The sequence below is a fragment of the Helianthus annuus genome, chromosome 16 (genome assembly GCF_002127325.2).
Source record: "Helianthus annuus cultivar XRQ/B chromosome 16, HanXRQr2.0-SUNRISE, whole genome shotgun sequence".
Lineage (NCBI taxonomy): Eukaryota > Viridiplantae > Streptophyta > Magnoliopsida > Asterales > Asteraceae > Helianthus > Helianthus annuus.
In genome coordinates, this window is record NC_035448.2 from 71376864 (window position 1) to 71391363 (window position 14500).

The following is a 14500-nucleotide window of genomic DNA, read 5'->3' on the forward strand; positions in this document are numbered from 1 at the left end:
TATAAGGCTAATGACAACGCTACGATCTAAGTGGACCTTCGAGTCATCCGATTATTTCTCCCCTCTGGTTATGAAAACATTGCCCAACTGTTGTGATCTCGTCGCAATACGCGGGCACCCTACTATAGTACTTAATAATTTAGTTTGTCAGAACAAAATGTAATTTATAGGTTTTTGAATTATAATTGTAAGTAAAGAGACTTTTCTTTCATTTAAATATTTATTATGTCAACACTATTAAATAATATAATTTATTTTGAGACCACTCCTATACATAAACTAGTCCATACCGAACAAAAACCCGCTACTCACATGACTTGTAACAACTTTATTTTTACTTTATTGTGATTTCCATTAATTTCTGGCCCAAATATTGGAAGAAGGCCCAAAAAAGCCCACGAAATAGTGATATAAACCGATCTCCTAGGGTTTATCAGAAGGAGAAGGTGCCGCTGCTGTTCCATCGTATATTTCCACCGGAGGCTCCGATCTCCTACTGCAGCCATGGTGAGTACATCTTTCTATCTTCTTGATCCGTTATTGATATCTGATTTGCGTCTAGTTATCATTTGTTGTTCATTTCTATCGTTTTCGCTATTACAATTTTACGGTTGGTTATGTAGTTATTAGGTGATTACATTGTATTAATTAGCTCTTGCATCCGTACAGTTAATCGCTCATTGGCTAGTTGCATTAATTCAGCATTTTAGGTTGTGAATTGCTGCTTCAAGCTGTAATCGATTGTTTTAGGCCACACTTTTAGCTGTAATTTATGTAATACGATCGTGATTATGCTGCGTAACAACAGGAATAGTTTTATTGATGCATTTCATATTTAAGTTACTAGTTGATTAACACTGTTTTGTGCTGTATTGAAGGCTAGAGGTTTGAAGAAACATATGAAGAGGCTCAATGCTCCTAAGCATTGGATGCTTGATAAACTTGGTGGTGCTTTTGTAAGTAACTCTAAACACTTGTTATTTGTGATAAGTAAGGGATATTATTCATGGTTCGGTGTTGGGCTGCTTGTTGTTTAAGTGGCCGCTTTACTTTGACAGTTCGGTTTTAGAAAAAGTTTGATTTTGTTTCAAAAGCATGTGTTTGTGTTAAGTTTTAAAAAAAGTGACAAGGATTGTTTATGAATAAGTTTTCATAGTTAACTTTATATTTCCAAAATGAAAGAAAAAATGCTTAATGGTAAGTCAAACTTCCAAAATGAAAGAAAAAAATGCTTAATGCTAAGTCAAACTTTATATTTCCAAAATGAAAGAAAAAATGCTTAATGGTAAGTCAAACTTCCAAACTGTAAACCGTCAAATCTATGAAACCGAATTGTGAACACGACAAACTGGTCTGGTTTTCGCAAATTTGGCGATTTGGCCAGGTTTGGTGGTTTATGGACACCCCTAAGGATTAGTATCTTATGATCTGTATTTTTTGTTTATCAGGCTCCCAAGCCATCATCTGGACCTCATAAATCAAGGGAATGCTTGCCCTTGATCCTCATCTTGAGGAACAGGTTGAAGTATGCTTTGACTTACCGTGAGGTTCAATCTATTTTGATGCAACGACATGTGCTTGTTGATAACAAGGTCAGGACTGACAAGACTTACCCTGCGGGTTTCATGGGTGAGCACACTCATTGTCATATTTTTTGGTGGGTTGTTTAGAATGCATTATGTTTTACATTTTGTATTCATGGTTTAATATATGTTTTTTGTTCATCAGATGTCGTCTCAATTCCGAAGACCAATGAAAGTTTCCGACTTCTATATGATACAAAGGGCAGGTTCAGGCTTCACTCCATCAGGGACGAGGAATCAAAGGTTAGTTGGTGTTTTTGAAGTAACATTAATCCTTTAATCTTAATTGTTCAAAAGTTAAATAAGTCGTACAAAAATTAATTTGTTTACGCATGTTTGTCAAACATAGCTTTACTTCTGTGTTGGATCTTCATTAAGTGATAGCTAAAAGGGATAATATATACGTATACCTCTTAAGTATTCAAATGTTTTTTTTTAAATCAAGCTAGGCAAATGTTTTTTGAAATAACTTGTGAAACGACATAGTGGTGTAATTGGTTAAAGCTTACATTACACTTAGGAGTAACAAAAGCTTTAAACTTTACACACATTTTGTAATTTTAAAATTATGTGGCATGTTCATTCCATGAATGAAGCAAATGGATACTTGTGGTATTTTCTAGTTTTTTTTTATTATTTGTGTGGTCTTGGTCAAAATTTTAATGTATCTTTTGTTGTGCAGTTCAAGTTGTGCAAAGTTAGGTCTGTTCAATTTGGTTCAAAGGGGATTCCATACATCAACACTTATGACGGCCGGACAATTCGCTACCCAGATCCACTCATCAAAGCTAACGACACCATCAAACTCGATTTGGAGTCGAACAAGATCGTTGATTTTATCAAGTTTGATGTCGGGAATGTTGTCATGGTGACAGGTGGACGCAACACTGGTCGTGTTGGAATCCTTAAAAGCAGAGAAAAACATAAGGGCAGCTTTGAGACGGTTCACATTCAAGATGCCACTGGGCACGAGTTTGCCACCCGTTTGGGAAATGTGTTTACTCTTGGAAAAGGTTCAAAGCCTTGGGTATCACTCCCCAAGGGTAAGGGTATCAAGTTGACAATCATTGAGGAGGCTAGGAAAAGGCAGGCTGCTCAAGATGCAACTGCATAGGTGGTTTGATTTTGTATTGATTGTGTTCTAGGAGAGTTATGCTTTAATTTGGGTACAATTTTCAATTTTGAGACCTTGGATATGCATTTTAAAGTTGGTTTGATTACAAATTGAAGACTTACTTTTCTTGATTTTTAGAATTTGGTTATGTAGAATACTTCATACAATTAAGATGGTTATGTAAGGCATATCTAGTGATCTAAATGCTTGTATGATGCAGTAAACAAAATTCAAAATCCGTTTAATGATTGTAGGACAGGTAAACCCAAGCAAAATAAAACACCGAATTTAAAGTACTCAACGAGATAATCTGGCTGAGGCAGATGGTCCTCCGGAGGAAATTGCCTTGCCTCTCCTAAATTTTGTAAGTTCGTTTTGGTAAATCAACCCCCATCTAGCTAGCTAGCTACTCTTCGTTCGGCCAACATTTTCAAGACTACTCTCCTTCAAGTAGACCACCTACTACTGAAGTAAAGTAAGTCATTAAACTCCAATGATATACGTAGTGTGGATATCTTATATATATGGTCAACTTTGGCCGTTACAGACAGAGTTGTATAATTTTGCATTGCATGTTTACATTTCAAGATCTGTTATAACTATCAGGTTTTATTTAATTCAGTTTCATGAACTCATCAAAAATAAACTAATATGTTACTTTTGAGCATGTATCTTAGGTAGGAGATCCTTGAAAGAGAAGATCTAGAAGCTGAAGGAGACTTAGAAATGGGACAGGTAGAAAACATTTAAATTCCAAGTCATATCGTATCTCTTTCATTAGACTGTTAGTGTTGAGCTACTGATATGAACACGAAAGATAATCTGAAACAGAAAACAAAGAAAGCAAAAAAGAAAACAGTAATAGTGAACCGGGCTTGTGTTTGACACAATTCCCTTAAACAGATACGCGGTATGTTTCCAGGGTACGTCGGTTCAAAGCAGCAGCAGCCTACAGCCGGACTTGATCACTTGCCTGAAATGAAACCGGAGAGTGAAGGATATGTTCTGGTGTGTCTAACCTGATTAGTTTGATTTGGTTTGGTTTTATAGCCATAAAACCATAACCGATTTCTAATTATCATTATTGCAGCCAATCAAAATCCGACAAACTGACCAATTATCAACATAGTAACCACAAATGCCCTATGGGGCTTTTTGTTTGTCACAAACGATATTAGTGTTAACACTGTTACATCAACTTCGTCTTCCACTGATAACCAAACTGTTCCATTAATGGCATGTATTTCCTCGTCCGAATTAAAAGTTACCTGACCAACAAAAAAAAATCAGCAAGAAAAATAAAGAAAATGATGACACAAAATTATCTATACTACTTTAATAAGGATATTAGAAGGACAAGATGGTAATTGAACAAGGTGTTGAAAAAACACTGAATGCACAATGTACAACTGTTAAGGCACAAGAAAACACAAACCCTTTTACCCTTTACAAGGGTATACATCGGCCGTCCATCTATACTACTTTCTCACACGGATCAACATCGGGACCGTCCATTTGACTTCACACGGATCACCATATGCTTTCTCTCTCAATGCTCACACATCTCACAAAACAACATCAGATCTTCTTCTCTCTCTTCTCTCTCTCTTTTCTCTCTTCTCGGCGATCTAGGGTTTCATGAGATCTATCACCAGATCCGTTTGAATCTATCACCAGATCCGTTTGATGAGCAGATCAAGGGTTTCATGAGATGTTCTGGCAAGGGATCCACAGATTTGAACAAGGGATCCGTTTTATCTGGCAAGGGATCCACAGATTTGAACAAGGGATCCGTTTGATGTTCTGATAAGTTGCTTTATCTTTAATCTTGATGTAGATTTGTTAGTAGATATCTTACCATGTTCTTCTGTGATTGTTACTTTTCAGGTGAAGCGGTTGACGGATGTTCGAAGGACGAAATCTGAGGTTTACGAAGGATTTTTTCATGTGTTTTGTGATGAATCGACTCAGGTTAGGTTCTAAATGTTGATTTATCTTTAATCTTGATGTAGATTTGTTAGTAGATATCTTACCATGTTCTTTTGTGATTATTACTTTTCAGGTGAAGCGGTTGACGGATGTTCGAAGGACGAAATCTGAGGTTTACGAAGGAGTTTAGCATGTTTTTTGTGATGAATCGACTCAGGTTAGGTTCTAAATGTTGATTTATCTTTAATCTTGATGTAGATTTGTTAGTAGATGCGGTTATTTCAAATTAGGTTGAAAGTCTTGTGATATTTGAATTTGTATTTTTGGTGATGATAGTTAGATTAATTTCAGATATGACATAGTGAAAGGATAAATTGTTTTTGTAGTTTTGATTTTACTGTGTTCTGTTATATTTTGATCTTTTCCTTCATTTTTGGGACTGATAAGTGTCATGGTTGTGTGATAATTATGATATTTAGGTCATTTAGATATGGAATTGTGAAAAGATAGATTGTTATGTATTTTTGATTTTGGTTTGTTCTGTGGGATGTTCGATGAGCAGATCTAGGGTTTCATGAGATGTATCACCAGCTTTATCTGGCAAGGGATCCACAGATTTGAACAAGGGATCTGTTTGATGTTCTGATAAGTTGCAATGAGTGTTATATATCTTACCATGTTCTTTTGTGATTCTTATCTTTAATCTTGATGTAGATTTGTTAGTAGATGCGGTTATTTCAAATTAGGTTGAAAGTCTTGTGATATTTGAATTTGTATTTTTGGTGATGATAGTTAGATTAATTTCAGATATGACATAGTGAAAGGATAAATTGTTTTTGTAGTTTTGATTTTACTGTGTTCTGTTATATTTTGATCTTTTCCTTCATTTTTGGGACTGATAAGTGTCATGGTTGTGTGATAATTATGATATTTAGGTCATTTAGATATGGAATTGTGAAAAGATAGATTGTTATGTATTTTTGATTTTGGTTTGTTCTGTGGGATGTTCGATGAGCAGATCTAGGGTTTCATGAGATGTTTCACCAGCTTTATCTGGCAAGGGATCCACAGATTTGAACAAGGGATCCGTTTGATGTTCTGATAAGTTGCAATGAGTGTTATATATCTTACCATGTTCTTTTGTGATTCTTATCTTTAATCTTGATGTAGATTTGTTAGTAGATGCGGTTATTTCAAATTAGGTTGAAAGTCTTGTGATATTTGAATTTGTATTTTTGGTGATGATAGTTAGATTAATTTCAGATATGACATAGTGAAAGGATAAATTGTTTTTGTAGTTTTGATTTTACTGTGTTCTGTTATATTTTGATCTTTTCCTTCATTTTTGGGACTGATAAGTGTCATGGTTGTGTGATAATTATGATATTTAGGTCATTTAGATATGGAATTGTGAAAAGATAGATTGTTATGTATTTTTGATTTTGGTTTGTTCTGTGGGATGTTCGATGAGCAGATCTAGGGTTTCATGAGATGTATCACCAGCTTTATCTGGCAAGGGATCCACAGATTTGAACAAGGGATCCGTTTGATGTTCTGATAAGTTGCAATGAGTGTTATATATCTTACCATGTTCTTTTGTGATTCTTACTTTTCAGGTGAAGCGGTTGACGGATGTTCGAAGGACGAAATCTGAGGTTTACGAAGGATTTTCGCATGTGTTTTGTGATGAATCGACTCAGGTATGTCACTCGCAACTCGCAAGGAAACCTTTTTTTAGGATCTGAATTTAATTAGTTATACCTTTGGTTAACGACTGTCACGATCACTATTATTACAGAACAAGCTCACTCCGATCTTCTGGCTGCCGGAGAAAGTGTATCTGCTTGGAGAGTCTCGGAATTGGCTTTGGCGACGCTGAACGCTGCTTCATTCGAATCGATGGGGGCTTCATATGCAGAATGTTCCCTCACTTAGTGGTCTCATGCTCACTCAAGCACAGGTAAAGTAAAGTTTATCATCATTCATCAATTTTCTTTTCTTTTTTGTTTATAATAAAGGTTTTTATATTTGCAACTTGACAAAATCTGATTTATATTAAATTTATTTTAAGTTAATAGTGTACTGGTTATAACTAATATCAAATCTTTACTAATACTTGATTTCTTTTTATGATGGTTGACTTTGCGAGAACTAACGAAGCATTAGTGTCAAGAATGGGCTGAGATTCGAATTCAGTCGGTTTTTCGCTCTTTTTTGGTAATTTCTAAGCCTTGAATATTAATTTTTAACATGCTATGCTACTGAGAGAATATAAACTTGACTATATTCTCTGTTTTTTGATCAGAGGTAAAGTAAAGTTTATCATCATTCATCAATTTTCTTTTCTTTTTTGTTTATAATAAAGGTTTTTATATTTGCAACTTGACAAAATGTGATTTATATTAAATTTATTTTAAGTTAATAGTGTACTGGTTATAACTAATATCAAATCTTTACTAATACTTGATTTCTTTTTATGATGGTTGACTTTGCGAGAACTAACGGAGCATTAGTGTCAAGAATGGGCTGAGATTCGAATTCAGTCGGTTTTTCACTCTTTTTTGGTAATTTCTAAGCCTTGAATATTAATTTTTAACATGCTATGCTACTGAGAGAATATAAACTTCACTATATTCTCTGTTTTTTGATGTGTTTTGTTATTTTTATGCTTTTTGTTTTTTAACTGATCTTAACCCATTTGACTTATGCTACAGACAAAAAGGGATCAAGATCGGGACCGTCCATTTGACTTCACACGGATCACCATCTGCTTTCTCTCAACCCATTTGACTTATGCTACAGACAAAAAGGGATCAAGATCGGGACCGTCCATTTGACTTCACACGGATCACCATCTGCTTTCTCTCTCAATGCTCACACATCTGACAAAAAGGGATGCTAAAAGCAGGGAAGTACAATCTACAGGAAAAAGCAACACTTTACTTTTGTGTGAAAGACAGCTTGCTTGCTGCAGTCTATAATATATCAACACTCTTCCATACACTGTTTGAAAGACAGCACTGCTTCCTTCAGTCTCTATAAATAATCCAGAGATATCTACACTCTACTCACACTTTACAAACTCTCAACTACACTCAACTGAAATTGTAAGTTTATCTCAGTTGAATAATCCTACTTTCAAAACATCAACTTAACAACTTCTATTTACTTCGATTTCAGAATATATCAACTCTTTGCATTCGGATCTTGCGTTGTTTCTCGGCTCTCACATCAAGGTTTTAAAATTTTTGTCGGCTTTTCACATCTCCCTCTTGCATTGTTGTAAGTTCTTTCAAATATGACATAGTGAACGGATAAATTGTTTTTGTGGTTTTTATTTTACTTTGTTCTGTTATATTTTGATCTTTTCCTTCATTGTTGGGACTGATATGTGTCATGGTTTTGTGATACTTATTATATTTAGGTCATTTTTGGGGATGATAAGTGTTGTAGTTCAAAGAAAATTATGATAGTTAGGTCAATTTTAGATATGGAATAGTGAAAAGATAGATTGTTATGTATTTTTTATTTTAGTTTGTTCTGTGGGATGTTTTGATATACTTTTTCATTTTTCGGGATAGTGAAAGGATAAATTGTTTTTGTAGTTTTGATTTTACTTTGCTCTGTTGTATTTTGATCTTTTCCTTCATTTTTGGGACTGATATGTGTCATGGTTTTGTGATACTTATTATATTTAGGTCATTTTTGGGGATGATAAGTGTTGTAGTTCAATGAAAATTATGATAGTTAGGTCAATTTTAGATATGGAATAGTGAAAAGATAAATTGTTATGTACTTTTTATTTTAGTTTGTTCTGTGGTATGTTTTGATATATTTTTTCATTTACTTAGTTCTGTTATGTGTCATGGTTTTGTGATATGTGTACTTAGTTCTGTTATGGAATAGTGAAAAGATAAATTGTTATGTACTTAGTTCTTTTCCTTCATTTTTGGGACTGATATGTGTCATGGTTTTTTGATAATTATGATATTTAGGTTCATTTACTTAGTTCTGTTATATTTTGATCTTTTCCTTCATCATTGCAGGAATTTTTTTTAAAACAGTACTGTATTCAAAGCAAAATAAAACGCCGTATTCACAAAACAATACTGTATTTAAAACAATATTGTATTCACAAAGCTGATTGTTATAGTTATTATGTATATGTGTAAATTATAGTAAATTGTTTTTGTAGTTTTGATTTTACTTTGTTCTGTTATATTTTGATCTTTTCCTTCATTTTTGGGACTGATATGTGTCATGGTTTTGTGATAATTATGATCTTTTCATTCATTTACTTTGTTCTGTTATATTTTGATCTTTTCCTTCATCATTACAGGAATTTTTTTTAAAACAATACTGTATTCAAAACAAAATAAAACGCCGTATTCACAAAACAATACTGTATTCACAAAGCTGTATTCAAAACAATACTGTATATTCAAAACAATACTGTATTCAAAACAATACTGTGTTCAAAACAATACTGTATTCAAAACAATACTGTATTCACAAAACTGATTGTTATAGTAATTATGTGTATTTTTCAGTTTACAAATCACTCCAAACACATATCAATTGAGAGGTATGGGTGGTGGTTATCCAATTCCCGTTGAATCACTAGGATCAACAAACTATTTAAACCTTCCTGATTCAAACCCTCTAACTTCAAACCCACCTCCGGTGTCAACCCCACCTCCGGTTTTAACCCCACCTTCGGTTTCAACCCCACCTCCATTGTCAAACCCTGAATATGATGATCCATTTGGTTGGACGGATGAAGAGTTGAATTGGGCGTATGACTATACCTTCGCTCAACTACAATTTGGTGGACTACAAATTGAGGGGTGCCATCGTCCGGTGCCAAACACTCCTATACTTCCTATGCATCCTCCACCTTCAAACCCCCCTTATGTGGAAAACTACAGTCAAACACAAGAACTACCGACCTGGGCTGAAGGGTACGAAACTGACCCTGGGGCGGTTTACGAACCACCATTGGATGAAAAAATGGTTTGGGAACCTTAGAACAACTTTTATGATGACTGTAGTTTTTTTTTTCTCGAATTAGTTTGAATCTTAATTATGTAACTTTTAATTATGTATTAGTTTAAATTTAAATTTGTTGCTGTTTAATTTTAATCATGTTTTAGTTTAAATTTTATTTCTGGAGTTTTTATTTTTTTAGTTAACTAATATTGAACACTTAATAGGATATGTCTGATCATTTTTCCGTTGAAGAATTTTCATCATTGACAAATGATAGAGCATGGTATAATATAATCTTTGTTAAGGTGGAGTTTATTTGGCATGACGTCGATGGAAAGAGATTAGTGGTTATATTTCTTGATCAACACGTAAGAACATTATTTTAATTTACTTTGTGTTATATAAGCGTTTTTCCACCACTAAATTTCTTTTCATTTTAGAGACAAAAAATTGTTGCGTTCGTCCCACAAAATTTGATACACAAATATAATGACGCGTCATTGATGGGTGGTTTTTTTTCGTTGAATCATTTCCAAATTGAGAATCTCAACTATCTTGAGTGCCCAAAGTACCAGAATTACGTGTTAGTTTGGTCCGAGAAGAAAATTGTCATCAACGAATATACAAAGCTTTCTTCACTTACGCTTACGATTCCAAGGGGTGCTTCTTTATATCCATTGGTCCCTTCCATTATAGAATTGAAGCATGACAGGAGACCTCAAATGGATATTGTTGGTACATATTAATTCTCTATCTATAATTTTTATTAAAAATATAAAACTTTACATATGGTCTATACGATTTAACTGATTTGGTTTTAGATGTGGTTGGGAGAATAATAGAAGGCAAACGTGATCGATGTTGTTTTGAACTTTCTCTTCAAGATAAGACGTACGTTATTATTTATTATTAACATATTACAAACATAATATTTACGTTATATGTAAGAAAATATTATTATTAGAAGAACTTTAACCCAAAATCGTAATATACAGTGGTCACACAATACAATTGTTTTTGTCTGCCCTGAAGCCTTCCGATGTGATACGTTCCATTCGAGCCGTGCAACAAAGGTCCATCATATATGTATCACGTCTCAAGTTGGTTCATCTACCAGATAGTATGTTATGCTTTACACATGAACATTCTAATAATTAGTTAGATCTAATGGCTCATGTAGTTTAATAAAAGTTATATTTTATTTGTTATTTCAGTTAATATTTTGAAGTCTACGGAGTTGAGTACGATTACGTACGAACCGGATATGGTCGAGGCACGGGATATGTAAATTATGGATCGTTATCCAATTTGTGTTTAAGTTAGAAACATTTGGTGTTGTTATTTGTTTAGTTGTTGAATATTAAAGTCTCTCTTGGTGTTTCGTGTTTTGCTTTTTGTTTCCCTCATATTGATGTAATTGTAGAAATATTTATAATCTATCACCAAGGTATAATCTTCTTAGATTGGACAACTAAATAATCATTATCTGTATTAAACGAAGGTATAACCATGGCTGACCTTCCTACTCATACAATCGTGTTTGAGATATTAACGAGGCTGCCAGCAAAGGATGTAGGTCGTTCTAAGAGTGTATGTAAGCAATGGTATGCGTTATTGTCAACACAAGATTTCGTAAAGATACATTGTTCTCGCTCAGTAGTTTCATCTAACCAGAGAGTTCTACTAATTGACGACCTAACGTGTTCTGTTCGTCCAATCATCTCTAATAACAATGACTATGGTCCAAGCTCAACAGTTACATTTCCATTCCATCACCAAAATAATGATGTCTCAATACTTTCACATTTGAACGGATTGTTGTGTGTTTGCTTGAATGATACATACGAGCTGCTTCTTTGGAATCCAACAACTACTGCTTTCAAGCGTTTGTCAACCCCTGATTCTCATGGATTCTATATAAATAACCTTGATGCCATTGGTTTGTACGTTGACGCTGACGATGATTACAAGGTCTTGCATATAAAGCGTAGGAGTGGTGTACTTGGTGTCTATGTTTATTCTAGGGAAGTAGACTCTTGGAGAAATATTCCTTTCATAACAAGACAAGAGTACCTAAGCCCTCATTTCAATTGGTCAGCTGGCACATTTTGTGGTGGTACTCTATATTTCACTGTTTGCGAATGTTGGATTGGAGGTACGAATGTGGTGATTTGTTTTGATGTTAATTCGGAGCAGTTCAAGGAGATAAGCTTTCCACCCGTTCCTTCTAATGGAATGGTTCAAGGTGTTTTAGTTAATGTAAAAAATGTGCTTCACATGTTTGCTAGCACTGGCATGTTTGAGATGACGCATGACCTATGGACACTACAAGGGGATTACTGGATTAAGGTCTTATCATGTCCTCCGATCCCCCCGATATCATTGTCATTGTGGTGCGATATAACACATTATGTGACAAATGGTAATTGGTTTGTGATGACTAAATTAGGGAAGTTGTTTACAATTGAAATGGATATGAAGCCCTTCGAATGTTTTTATCCCGTTTCTTGGTTTCGAGGTTTTAAGGGTGCGGTGTTTGTGCAGACCATTGTTTCACCAAGTATTTAGATTGGCTTTCACTTAATGTTATCATTATGTATGTCAATGTTTTAAGGATTTGTGTTTTTTTTTTCTCTAAGTCATGATATTCCGTTTAAGTCATGTATTTTAATGTTATCATTATGTATTTCAATGTTATCCTTCGGTTTGTTTTTCTCTAAGTTATGTGTTGGAATGTTGTTATGATTTGAGAATTTCATCATCTATCTATGATGACTCTCTTTTATTTAATTTGCAAGGTATTTGTCATTTTTTCAATTTACAATGACTAATGGACTCTCAAACCCTCGAAATCATGCTTCTAGCTCGAGTGCATCTACTAAAGCTGAAAAACGAAAAGAGTATCAAAAAAGATACTATGCTGCACGCAAAGAAAATAACAAAGTATCTAAATTTGGGAGTGGTGATGCCCCCCAAAGTGCTTCATCAATATCTTTAATGAATAATAGGTCAACAGAAAGGACACCGTTAAGAAGTTTACAAACTAATATTACTCAATTTCTACAAACAACAAATGAGAACGCCTCAAGTGTTTCTACTACAAAATGCAAGGAGTACAATGAAGGATGTTCTAATACACCAAACGATAATGGAATGCGTATTTCAAATGGCAGTCAAGTCAACCAAACCCCGATAGATGATGTAATTGACGTAGTCAGGCATAGAACATCACGAGGTTTCTATTTATTTAACAAAGATTTCTTTTTCGAACTTGACATCTTTTACAACCTTCATTACTTAATACACCAATTTTTTTAGGTATTCAAATTCATCCGCGTACTTTATTACCCCAATTTGCTGAAGTAGTTGATCAACCTTCCCTCCAACATGGGAGCGTAGAAGATGATCCTTATAATTTTGTTTACAATGGTGTACCTGGAGAGCATCGTGTTTTAAAGGAACGAGCCGCATGTCCTAATTGTGGAGCAAAACGATTTCAATTTGAATTTGATACCTTTTGTTGTATGAGTGGGAAAACCGTGTTAGCAAACTTAGAAATTCCAGAGGAATTGTACCGACTTTTCACGTCTCAAGATGAAATTGGAGATTTGTTTAGGCAAAACATCCGTGCTTATAACACCAATTTTTCTTTTGCCTCAATGGGTGTGACATTGGATGATACATTGAACAATATGAGAGACGGCGTATATACTTTTCGTGCACATAAAGGAATATATCACAGAATCGACCAATTAGTTCCGAGGGATGGGACTCCTAGGTACTTGCAGTTGTATTTTTACGATCCTGATACTGAGTTAGATCACAGACTCCGATGGCCAAATCTTGATCGGCGTATTACTCAGATTTTAACACGCGTTCTTTCTACAAACCCATATGTCGATACATTTAGAAGACTTGCGGAACTAGGACCTCTGGACAACTATAGAGTCACTTTGAATACTTCGGTTGAACTTGACCAAAGGGTGTACAACCGACCAACGACATCGGAGGTATATATAATATATTATATTAATTGCAATTATTTAATATAATTGCTTATTTTACTTACTTATAGTTCACAATTATATAGGTTGCTGGTATTTGGGTTGAAGGTAATGACAATATCACTTCGTATAAACGAAGTATTGTAGTGTACGGTAGGTCTGAATATAGACAAACTATTCAGCCGTACTTCAGTTGTTACGATCCATTGTCGTATCCTTTATTTTTTCCTAATGGTGAGTCGGGTTGGCATGCTAACATACCACGTCAAGGAGTATCAATCAATGAGGTTCGCAACAATGACAACATCGAAGGAGAAATGGAAGGTACCAACAATTTGTTATCCTTTTTAAGTGAAGATCATAAAAATAGCGTAATGCGTTTTATTTTTATTAACTGTTTGTTTTAATACATCTTCATCGTTCAGAGGCTAACACACGAAGTGGTAGAACAACCGTGGCTATGCGAGAGTACTACTGTTACAAGTTCCAGATTCGATCTACCGATAATGTGCTTTTGTTCGGTGGTAGGCTGCTACAGCAGTTTGTGGTTGATGTTTACATCAAAATTGAGACGTCACGCTTAGAATTTTGTGAGAGAAACCAGGAAAAAATTCGAGCCGAATTGTACCAAGGTATTGTGGATTGCGTCAATACTGGCGAGGTTCATGCAAACAGAGTCGGGAAAAGAATTGTGTTGCCTGCATCTTTCATCGGGGGCCTCGCGACATGCGACGTCGGTTTCTAGATGCGATGACGTTAGTTCAAGACGACGGCAAGCCTGATGTATTCCTTACAATGACATGTAATCCTAAGTGGCCTGAGATATGTTGATAACTTACATGTTGGTCAAACTGCTACAGATCGTCCAGACCTTGTTTCAA

The 14500-nt window shown here is 34.7% G+C and overlaps 3 protein-coding genes and 1 long non-coding RNA gene across 5 annotated transcripts; all 4 read left to right on the forward strand.

Moving 5' to 3' along the window:
* Nucleotides 1-351: 351 nt before the first annotated feature.
* LOC110936332 (40S ribosomal protein S4) lies at nucleotides 352-2834 on the forward strand. Its single transcript, XM_022178697.2, has 5 exons — nucleotides 352-507; nucleotides 879-956; nucleotides 1449-1629; nucleotides 1729-1826; nucleotides 2266-2834. The coding sequence occupies exons 1-5, from the start codon at nucleotides 505-507 to the stop codon at nucleotides 2695-2697; spliced, it is 792 nt and encodes a 263-aa protein (XP_022034389.1). The 5' UTR covers nucleotides 352-504; the 3' UTR covers nucleotides 2698-2834.
* A 3954-nt stretch (nucleotides 2835-6788) lies between these two features.
* Nucleotides 6789-8010, forward strand: LOC110917061. Of its 2 annotated transcripts, none has more exons than XR_002580278.2 (3): nucleotides 6789-6843; nucleotides 7341-7733; nucleotides 7807-8010. It is a non-coding gene; the product is annotated as an uncharacterized LOC110917061 (long non-coding RNA). The 2 variants fall into 2 exon arrangements; XR_004884412.1 differs by lacking the exon at nucleotides 6789-6843 and adding an exon at nucleotides 7035-7190.
* Nucleotides 8011-9836: 1826 nt separating this feature from the next.
* LOC110918407 lies at nucleotides 9837-11021 on the forward strand. The gene is made up of 4 exons (XM_035985836.1): nucleotides 9837-9983; nucleotides 10056-10350; nucleotides 10437-10506; nucleotides 10611-11021. Exons 1-4 carry the CDS (start codon nucleotides 9843-9845, stop codon nucleotides 10771-10773), a joined length of 669 nt encoding a protein of 222 aa, XP_035841729.1. The 5' UTR covers nucleotides 9837-9842; the 3' UTR covers nucleotides 10774-11021.
* A 103-nt stretch (nucleotides 11022-11124) lies between these two features.
* On the forward strand, nucleotides 11125-12183 carry LOC110919315 (F-box/kelch-repeat protein At3g17530). The gene has a single exon (XM_022163587.1). The coding sequence runs from the start codon at nucleotides 11125-11127 to the stop codon at nucleotides 12181-12183; it is 1059 nt and encodes a 352-aa protein (XP_022019279.1).
* Nucleotides 12184-14500: the final 2317 nt, after the last annotated feature.